At 34.3% G+C, this 12,133-nt stretch overlaps 1 protein-coding gene across 1 annotated transcript in view; it reads left to right on the top strand.

The window, feature by feature from the left end:
* LOC145259846 (beta-1,4-galactosyltransferase galt-1-like) overlaps positions 1-6,250 on the top strand; it is a 109,978-nt gene extending 103,728 nt beyond the window's left edge. Inside the window, exon 2 of the mRNA XM_080117686.1 lies at positions 923-6,250. Within this exon, the coding sequence (XP_079973812.1) occupies positions 923-1,868 (946 nt within the window). The 3' untranslated portion in view covers positions 1,869-6,250. The remainder of the gene's footprint in view (positions 1-922) is intronic.
* Positions 6,251-12,133: the final 5,883 nt, after the last annotated feature.

The raw sequence follows: 12,133 nt of genomic DNA, 5'->3' as shown, positions 1-12,133 counted from the left end.
TGTTACTGTCGGGGAAACAGAGTTTAGGAAAGAAATTCACAAGGCAAATACCACGAGGATAATCACCAATGCTCTTCGAAGTGCAGCCATTGACATGCTCTCAAGTGTCTTGTCAAAGTAACATCTATATGTTTCTTATTATGTTTACTTTTTTACGTATTTCGAGCAGAAGATCTTCGACATTTAGACAGCTCTATGCTGACAGGTGGAAGTTTAATGCTAGTCGGGTCGATCGAAGTTATCAATACAACGTTTGGAACTGGTGCAGTTTACCGACCAAGCTTTTTCCTCAGATAGGATTTTCAAATTAAATTAAATTTTCGGTATCTTTTATTTCTTTTTTTTTTTTTAATAGTTAGGTGAAAATTCAGAATAGTTAAAAAGACCCGCTCTCCCCGATTGATACACACTAATTAAAATACGATGAAATTTGCCCCAGTACTGAATTATTTGTCATTTCTATCAGAAGGAATTAAGTTTTTAGATATTATACATCCGGGGATACGCTGATGAAGAAAATGTAAACTTTGTGCGTTGTTTTGGAAGTTTTAGCTAGATATACATACAAGCAAACACACAAACAACTGCATTATATATATATATATATATATATATATATATATATAACGCTATTATATCAGTCCGGTTTGTAAACTGCACAAAAGTCTAGCTATTTTTTTTTAAATTCTGTAATAAATATTGTCTCTTAGTGATACTGCGTATAACTAATTTCTTCATTTTCTATCTTTCTTTTTTTTAGGTACACATCCTGTTATTTTCTGTCTTTCTTCATTTTCTTTTTTTTTAGGTACACATCCTGTTATTTTCTATCTTTCTTCATTTTCTTTCTTTTCTTTTTTTTACGTACACATCCTGTTATTTTCTATCTTTCTTCATTTTCTTTCTTTTCTTTTTTTTTTAGGTACACATCCTGTTATTTTCTGTGCCCGCTTCATCAGTTCAACTTTAAAGAAGTGCCGACTAGTATCTCGATAGTCAGCGTGGACAAGTGTTCTAAACCTTTTAACCACATGGGCATCATCCAAAACTGGCCGTCGAAGAAAGTACCGGAAAAAGAGTTCACACTTTGCCTCAGTCCACTACAGTACTACTACAGTCGAGCCTATGAATTGGTCGAGTGGATCGAAGTGAACCAGTTATTTGGTGCTGATTATTTCGTTTTCTATAACGAGACTGTGGGGAGTAACGTGCAAAAGGTGCTGGAACAATATGTCGCGGAAGGAGCCGCTGAAGTCGTTCAATGGCACCTGCCGGCTGGTCCGGACCCGATGACGAAACGCGTGGACGTCCATTACTATGCCCAGCTAGCTGCGCTCAACGATTGCCTCTATAGAAACCAACACAGAAGCAAATATCTTGTATTCATGGACGTCGATGAGTTCATCGTCCCAAGGAATGGCAAAAACTGGCCGATGATGTTTGAAAATTTCAAGGACAAATACAACATTGGCGCGTACGTGTTTAAGTGTACTTTCTTTAGAAAAGAATGGGAGGACACGCCGCAGGATTTCCCTGGGAAAGACCTGGCGTTAAAGTACCGGTCAGTGTCCTTGCTCAAACTGAACCGGGAGTCCAAAATCTATCCAATGTTTATCCGATCAAAAATAATAGTCCACCCGTTGCGGGTGGAAACGATGGGGATTCATAACGTCTGGGCGTTTCGGCCCGGCTACCAGCCGACCGAGGTAGGCCAGACGCAGGCCTTGATGCATCACTACAGAAACTGGTTCAACCCGAAAACCAACAACAGAGTCTACGATGACACCATGCTCACATTCAAGGACAAAATTATTCAGCGGCTCGTACAACGATGGGACAAATTAAAAGGTGTTCCTTTAAGTTTATGAAAATGATTGGGAGGGGGTCGGTGGGAGGGGTCCATTTTTTGTTGTCTTACTTTGTTTTTTGTTTTTTTTAAAAATGTTTATTTGTTACAAAACCTTGGAAAAAATCTTTTCAACTGATATGTTTTCTGGTGCTAGTGTACGAAAGGGGTCCTAAATTTCTGGGTTCTTTCTGGTCTCAAAAATTTAGGTCACGTGATATTAGCTGACCAGTGTCACATCAAATATCATAGCCCCCTCTTTTTTGATGCGTGCGGTCTTTCAATCAAGCCCCCTCCCCTCTCTAATCAAAAGACCCGATTATTTTTTATTAAAAAAAACAAAAACATACTACATTTTTTTCATTGGTTACTTTTATCGATTGTAACTTTGTGATCTTATTGAAAAAAGTTGAAAAGAAATAAACTAAAAAAAAAAAGTCAAAAGAAAAAATAATTCAAAGAATTTTCGACCATTTATTACTATAGACAACAAACCGAAAAAGTTATAAAGAAACAAATATATTAGAAATTAATGTTACCAAAGGTAAGGCAGGTTAATCTTCTGCCTACCTGGATAAATCTTTAGTGTTTTAACTGTCAGGCATGTTTTAAGTTTGCGACACAGATAGTGTCTAGTTGCCAAGTTAGAACGACATGATGTCGGAAATGAGGCTTTTGCATCGTTATGCGTTCCCCAAATCTTTTTTTTTTTTTACATGGAAGTCACCAGTTATCAAGGACCGGAGCCCACTCGGAAATAAGGGTTATTGCGTGTATAGTACTGGTCATATCTACGTTAATTCAATGGTATGTTAATTTAATGCATTGTCATTTAATGTGAACACCGGTTAGCTAACATCACGTGATCTAAATTTTCCAAGGCCAGAAATTTGGGAACCCTTTTTCTACATTAGCACCCATTTTCTTTTTTTTAAATTATTTTTCTTTGGAAGATGAATAAAAACTATCCTGGTGAATATTTTACCTGCATTAAAAATTGGAACAATATTTTTTCTTAATTAAAAAAAAAAACAAAACAAAAAAAAAACAAAACAAAAAAAAACAAAAACAAAAATATAAAAATATAATGAATTTCAAATCTGACCATATCTTCTTAAAAAAACATTCTTAAAAGGATAATTGCTTTTTACATTAAAATAAGGTATAATTAAGCAGACGATTTCTTTTATTTTTGAAACAGTGTTTGTTTAAATAAAAGAATGCTGCCTAAATACACAATAGTATATATTTCTATGTTCTGGGTAATTTTCTAAATTCATGAATGAATCTATTAATTTTGAAATTAATAGATCCATTCATGAATTTAGAAAATTTTGAAATTTCTAGGCAACACGCGGAGTAATATGGAGAGCATTTATTTATTTATTTTTTTATTTTTTGTAACTTTGAACATTAAGACTATGGCAGAAGAACTGCGGACATGCTTCACAGGAAAGGATAGAAGTTGAAATGGTCCACGGGTGAACCATTTCACCTTCTACCCTTTCCTGTGAAGCGTATCCGCAGCTCTTCTACTATAGTATAGGCCTTTAAACGAATGCCACACATAAACATTATTGAAAATGATAGCAAACAAACGTCCGAACCCAATACTCGAGCACGGGTGGGAGCTGACGACGGTTATTTGGAGTATTCAGACGACTGAGTTCATCATGGATGTCATCATTGCAACGGTTCAGCCGATGTAACCTCCGGCCTTCTTCGAGACTCTCCAAGAATCTGTATTCAAATGCTGATGTCTGCATGGAAACTTCAAAAGCAACCCTTTATTTAATGAGAGAGAATCGCTTGCTCTAGTTTCGTCAACCATGTTATAGATCTTAAGTAAATCATATTTGTATTCTTAGTATCGTCTGTACTTCAACCTCCAAAAGACTATCACATGGAATTGATTATGACTTAGCAGTTATATCCGCTGTGCAACACGTCCTTGCATATAGAGAACACAATTTTCAGATCTAAGAATCCCTTAACCCTCGCGAGAGCGATGTATTAATTCATGCAGCGTTTCTTGGGTAAGAATAGCCTGGTGGCGCCTCGCCCTTTCCAGCCTTCAGAGCACACACAGAATCTGGCTTTACAAAATAGTCACCCATTTTAGCACTGGTGAGGCTCAACGTTGTTTAACTTCGGTGATCCAATTGGGATCAGCGTGTCAACGTGATTATACCGTATATGTAAACAATGTAATTACGAATTACTCCAAACTACTACCGGAATGAAATATAGCTTCACGCCACCTGGGATTAAATAAAGGGTTCTGTTCGAAATTCCGTATATATTCCAGAGTTCAACATACATATTCCCGAGTTCGATAAGAAACACCCGAAGAAGGTCGGAGGTTACATCGGCTGAAACTTTGTGAAAATGACATTCAAAATCATCATCATATCGTATGAAACCGAATATTCTATTGTCGGCATTGGTTCCACTGATATTTTTCTTATTAGAATTATTTCTGGAAAGACATCGGCAGGAACCAACATCTTAAGTGAAAGTGATTTTGTGGAACGAACTGGATTCGAACGTTAACCACCTGACCACCGTCACCACTCAACACCCAAGCTAAAAGCAGTTGTCTGAATTATCTACATTATTAATCCTAATCTACAAAAATTCTGAGAACATAACAAATGAACGTGTAAAAATTATGTACGGAGCTAGAACGAAAATGCTAACTTTAGAATTATTTGATTGAAGAAATTTCGTTTTGGTTAATTTGTTTTTTTTTGTATTGCTTATTTAGTTGCATTATTTTTTTTTTTACCTTAAACATAAGAATTATTTTATTCATCTCTTGAATAATCCGCCTAAATATAATGACTTTGCAAAAATAAATAATTTTTATAGACGATTACATAATATGAAAATCCTGAAAAAATTACTAGCAAGAAGAAAAACAAAAGCAAAATAACAAAATAATAATAAAATTAAAACAAGTGAAGCATGCAGGGTCCCCCGTGCACAGTGAACGAAGCATAAAAAATGACTAAGTTCAGCATTTGCACCCCCCACCATTTAGCCCCAAAAGTCCCCAGGGGACGTCAAATCCTGGTGAAAATGAACAAACGATGCAGTTTTAGGCCTTAACATATGTAAATTTGAGTTCTGCACCATGCAAAAAAGAATAAAAAAGAAAGAACTAAGTCCATCATTTACAACCTCCTCATTTAGCCCCAAAAGCCTCCAAGGCCTTAAAATATTAAAATTTGAGTTCAGCACCATGCAAAACTGCTAAATAGATATACACAGAAAATTTTGGACAAATATGGTAAATGGAGTGTTTTATTAGCCCTAAAAGAGCCCCTGGGACATACCCAAGAGTTATCACGAAGTATAGACAAAAAAAATTATATAGAAATCAGTTAGTTACAACTTTTCAGAAAGCTTTATAAAAAACCAAGGCGTCAATTTTTTTTTAATAAGCACAAAAGTATTAATTTTAGTTATTTTAACCCTAAAAGCACCCCTGGAAAGGGGCAACCGGAGTTTTCTCGGAAAATCCGTTCTGTTACTTTTTTACTCATATCATGTTTAATGTTTGTGCAAAATTAAAAAAAATTCAAGGCGTAGTTATTGAGAAAAGTGCGGACAGACGAACGGACGAATGGACAAGGGTGAATTTACAGGTCCACTCTCCTTTAGTCAGGGGGACCAATAAAAACAATTTAGACTTTAGTGTGGGTGGATTGGTTTCGTATATAAATTAAACGTAAAATGATCTCCCATTTTCGGACCATTCAAGCATTTTAGGGAAGTTAAAAATTATTTGATTACTAATATTTCTGAACGATTGCTAGTTAGGGTTAGGTTAGTGATTAGGTTAGGGTTAAGATTACGCTAAAAATCGTAACGAATGTTTTGAAAAAATAATTTTCTCGAGAAAGAACATTTTGAACATTTAACCATCGCGAATTTGAACTTTGTGGGGCATTTCCCCCTTTTTTTTTTTTTTTTAACTATATGCAACAAAAGGAAATAAACAAATATATAGATAGAAATCAGTGAAGTAAATGTCACGGTAACGTTTATTGGGTGGATTTCTATCAGTATTTTGTTGTTATTTTCAAGTTTTGAGCGATTATAGAGACTCTAAAGATAACCGTCTCGTGCCAGCTATCTTATCGGTTTAACTTAAACGCCCGAGACTGCTTTTGTTTCAAACTTTTTAAACACTTAAACATGGCCAACTTATCAAGATAGGTAGAAGAGTAACTTATCTTGCCTTTGGTAATATTTATTTGTTGTATATTTGTTTCTTGACCACTTTTTCGGTTTGTTGTCTATAGTAATAAATGGCCGCTCACTTTTCTGTATGAACTGCATAGCTCCTGCTTTGTCACTCACATGGCCATCTAATGCGAACACGATTAAAATAATAAATATGTATAAAAATAATAATGACTAGGGTTGTGACAACAGCATATTCTTTTGACTCTCGAGTATATATCCGATACAATTAGACAGAGTTCGATGCCTCCGTTGAGTCTCAAAAGACAAAGAATACACCCTGTAGAGGCAAGGGTTACGCAATCCCTACCCACACCTCTCCTGAATTAGCACTGTTTTGGTCCAGTGGCAAGGAGAAGTCCAGGTCGATTGGAAACAATGCCGAGATAATCGGAAAACACATACAGCACCTGGAAGTCTCAAATGAATGGTCACCCATTAAGTACTGACCAGGTTCAATGTTGCTTAACTTCGATGATGCAGCGGGAACCGGTGTCAACGTGATCATGCCGTGTATATATATATATATATATATATATATATATATATATATATATATGCACATATATATGCATATATATATATATACATATATATATATGCACATATATATACACATATATACATATATATATATATATACATATATATACATATACATATATATATACATATACATATATATACATACGGCATGATCACGTTGACACCGGTTCCCGCTGTATCATCGAAGTTAAGCAACGTTGAACCTGGTCAGTACTTAATGGGTGACCATTTGAGACTTCCAGGTGCTGTATATATATATATATATATATATATATATATATATATATATATATATATATACACACACAGAGTTAATCAACCGAGAACCACATCAGTCTATATAAAAACACATAAGATATTAACGGATATATACTCAAGAGTCAAAGCAATAAAAAGAATGTTCTGTTGTCACAATAATGACTATGAAAGAGTTTAAAATATCCGGTACCAATAATTGCTCTGGAAGCTTTAAAAATATTAGGTACAAAATTTACTCAACGTTCGTAAGAGGAGACAATGCAAAACGGAGAATAGCCGAAACGAAATTGATCCAACCTAAAGCAAGCAATAGGATTTTTTTCTTTGCGGATATTTCTTTGCTCCAGCCCCGTAGCTCATTAATACCCGTTTAAGCAAATCAGGACCATAAAAAGAAAAATAAATAAAAGAAAGAAACAAAAAACAACAACAAAAAACGTCTATCCGCATCATCATAATCAGGACCATTAAAAATAAAACAAAAAACAAAAAAACAAAAAACAAAACAAAAACAAAACAAAAAAGTCTCCCCTCATCATCATATCCTATGAATCCGAAGCTTCTCTCGTTGGAACTGGTTTCCACGATATTTTTCTTATCAGAATTCTTTCTAGAAAGATATCAGGTAGATACATGATAAGTCACGTTAGGGTTGCGAACATATTTAATGAAAGCGATTTTCGTGGAACGATCCGGATTCGAACTTGAAACACACAGGTTGGCAGACCGTTTCGTTAACACCTCTCACTACTTTAAGAATATATGGTCAGATATGAAATATATTATTTACATATTCATACACGCCTCGCTCTATCTCTCTCTTTCTCCCTATATATATATATATATATATATATATATATATATATATATATATATATATATAGTTGATATTCATGTAAATATATATTATGTAAATAAAATTTAATTGAATGAATAATAAAATTAATTAATTTTCATAATCATAAACTCTATATATACTCATTATATATATATATATATATATACATATATATATATGTATATATATATATTACATTATATGTAATATATATATATATATATATATATATATATATACTCTGCAATTCTATTTTTAGAATATTCAGTATACTTTTACAGAGAACACACACAGACACGCACACACACACAGACACACACACACGTATGATACATTTTGATTAAACAGCAGTGATAATTCCTATAATTTCGAGTTGACGGGCCAATGATTTAATGTTTAGTTTTATATCTGCAATTGTTTTTGACTCGCATGACTCGCATGGCCCTTCATCAGTTACAAAATTAAAGTCAAGCAATTTTAAGTTTGTGACACATAACGTTTCTGACGAAGACTCGTGAGAGTCGAGCAGAATATTAGGTCACTGGTCGACTAACTCGATTAAAACGATTAAAAAAGAGACAAACCGGAACTGTCACTATCAAACATACATCAACGAAACACACACACACACACACATGATATATTTATATACATATATATATATATATATATATATACATGTTGTATATAACCATAATATATATATATATATATATATATATATATATATATATATATATATATATAAGGTGATGGTAAAGCATATGTAATGTTAATTTATATACGAATAAACTTCTCTATATTGACATACTTTTAAGTAAGATGATTAGTTGTGTGTGTGTGTATATATATATATATATATATATATATATATATATATATATATATATATATATATATATATATATATAAACAAACATGGAACTCAACTTTTTTAAAAGAGAAACCGAGCCGAATTAAGACAAAATACTTTGCGCACATAAATGGCTGTAATTTCAAATAAATTTATATAACAATAATAAATAAAGAATAAAGTATCTCTAAGCCTTTTGCTGGCGTTTCATGGACAGTCCCGTCGTCAGGAGTTCATAAGTTTATTATAAACCCTTGAACGTTTGTTATTCAAATGTATAAAAACATTTAGAAGTTGATTAATGCACTTTTCCCGTTGGGACGGTCTATGAACTGCAGTATATTATTAAGGTAAACTATCTTTATTATTTATTATTATTATTATACACTAATATATATACTTACAATGCAAGTAATGCAATTGTTATACTGTAATAAAACTTCATGTACGATACGATTGTGGAGTAAGAAAAATATACATACATATTTATGTAGATGCATATGTATATAAAGTTACTGAAAACATCGATATTATTGTAGCCTTACACTCTATGCTAATCCCCCCCCCCCAAAAAAGAAACAAAAGCAGTCTTATATCTTATGCGATTTAGCACACTGGTAAACACATTTTTGATTGAGTCAGGAAACCGCGGTTCAATTCTCTTTCAAAGGCATAAAAATTGGTACTTGATGCCGTTTGATGAACACTCAACAAGGTGAGGACCAAGTGTAAGTGGAGTGAATCTGGGAAATACGTGGACCGTTTCTCCTGCACCTTCGTGTATTAGCCAATGAAAACGAAGCCTTCGGGTCGCCTTTGCAGTACCCGCCAAGTTTACATGCAATCCTCTTAAAATAGACTCCTGAATTCGCATAGGTCAAGGGTCACCAACCAGTTTTCAGAGTGAATCGGATAACCGAAAGTATGAAGAACGTGGGGTGCACAATCATTATGTGCAAAAATTTCAAGTCAGAAAAAAAAAACATACAAAGAAACAAAATAAACAAAACAAAAGAAAAAAAAAACTCTGGAAGAAACCAGACGAAACGTCGACTTCACGATTCCATTTAGAAGACTGCGCGTTTGAATCACGTCGGGGTAAATAGTATTTGATATTAGGTTGGTGCAAAAATAATGTCGTTTTTATATACAAGAACCAAAGTTTGCCCAGTTGGGCAAACTTGAGTCCTTGTACCGGAAAAATACCCAGTAAATAAAACGTTGTTTAGAAAATCGTTATTTAAATTTTTTTTGTTTTTTTTTTGGCATTTCTATACACCAAACATGGATATAAATATCACTAAAACATCCGCTGAGTCATAAGCTTCATTTCGGTACCTTACTTGCCTGGGTGGGTTGCCTGTAGGCTGAGATAAACTGTGTCACACACACACACACAGAGTAAATCTTACTAAGGGAGATAATAACTTCCGGTGAATACCGGAAAATATCCAGTAAATAAAACGTTGTTTAGTAAATCATTATTTTTTTTTTGTATTTTTTGCATTTTTTTCTTTGCACCAAACATGGATATAAATATCACTAAAACATCCGCTGGGCCATAAGCTTCATTTCGGTACCTTACTTGCCTGGGTGGGTCGCCTTTAGGCTGAGATAAAATGCGTCACACACACAGATAGACACTAGAAAAATTTATAATAAGATATCGTTGAAAAAAAAAACGAGATTAGTTTTGCACCAACCTAATAGAATCGTTAATTTGAGCGTTTCGTCTTTATTTATTACAGAGATTTTGTCCTATTAAACCCGGACGAATATGACAAAGCCAACCAACATATTTGTTTAGTAAAACAGTTATCGAACAAGGCTTGTGATGGCAGGAAACAACCATTTCAACAAACCAGAAAATTTAATGCACATGACGGCCACGATCTTCTGGCATGCCTGAACATCTAGCATTCCAAACATCGCACAACAACTCGTGTGCCATAGGTTTTTTTTTTTTTAATTTAAATTTATTTATTGGTGTTGGGACAATTAATTGGAATCAGAATCGGGAATTGAGAAAATCGAAAATTTTAATGCATCGGAATCGGTACTAGAATCTAAAAAAAAAAAAAATTATGCCTACTTTCCGATGCCAAAAACGATTCTTGTTACTGAAGTAATGGAAAATTGAGTTTTAAACAAAAAACAATTTTTGTTTAAACACCATTTTCTATTACTAAGGATAAAATAGCAAAAATATTTACTTTTATTTATTGATTTTTATTTATTGATTTTTATTTATTGATTTTAATCTACAAATTTAAAATCTATAGATCACTCGCACAAGTGGACTTTTTACGTTACTGAAAATATATACCTTATATAACATGGGTTCTTACGATAAAACAACACTATGGCTTAACATTTAGTGATTTTTAAAAGAATCGGAATCGACAATTGTATCGGAATTGGGGAAAAATTTTGGAATCGCCCCATCACTAGTTTTTATCACACAAATGTTAATATTTTCGGCGGCCCTGATGAACTGACATCTGATCCGGCCTGCGTCTGTAGTCTGGTGATCCTTAGAATAATGTGTAAGGTTACAATGTTATCGACACACCTATATATGAGCATCTGTATATGTGATTCTCATGCTATTGTTAAATATGTGTAAATAAATATGCGTATTTACATTTATTTAAATATATTTGTTTGTTCATTTATTTTTTTAATGATGAGACATTCTGGAAAAAAAAATACATCGTGTTCGAGGAGTAGATTCCGTTTGGTTTTGCAGGTCAGGTTTAGTTCACACGGTAAATATAAATATGATTTTCTTTATTAGAAAATTATTTCGATTGATCATTAAACATGCCAACATGGAAAAACCTGAAATTGCCGAGACCACTTTATTTCACGGACATTTTTACATTTTTAGCGGGGGAGATTATGCTTTTGGTCTGTTTTTGTATATTTGTTTATCGACGAAACATCCTGTCTAAATGCACACACACACACATATACACACACACACACACACATACACACATACGCGCGCACACGCGCGCGCACACACGCGCGCACACACGCGCACACACACGCGCGCACACGCGCGCGCGCACACACTCACACACACATACGCACACACATACGCGCACACATACGCACACACATACGCGCGCACACGCACACACACACACACACACACGCGCGCGCACACACACGCATGCACACACGCGCGCGCACACGCGCACACACATAAACGCACACACATACACGCACACACATACACGTTCACACACGAACACGCACACATACACGCACACACACACACACACACACGCGCACACACACATGTACACACACATGCACACACACACGCTCGCGCAAACACACACACACACACACACACACATATATATAATTTTCTGCGAGGTACAACATTCCATTATTGCAACTATGGCAGAAAGACCCGTTTTGATGTTTATAATTAAAAGTGGGGAATGAAAAAAAAATTAATGGGGAAACCAGCTGACCGGTTTCGCCCTCCGTTTTCATAAGCTGTACGGATAAATTTCTTTATTTTTGT

The sequence above is a fragment of the Euprymna scolopes genome, chromosome 35 (genome assembly GCF_053919585.1).
Source record: "Euprymna scolopes isolate OS-2025 chromosome 35, ASM5391958v1, whole genome shotgun sequence".
Lineage (NCBI taxonomy): Eukaryota > Metazoa > Mollusca > Cephalopoda > Sepiida > Sepiolidae > Euprymna > Euprymna scolopes.
This window is presented reverse-complemented; position numbering and strand designations above follow the sequence as displayed.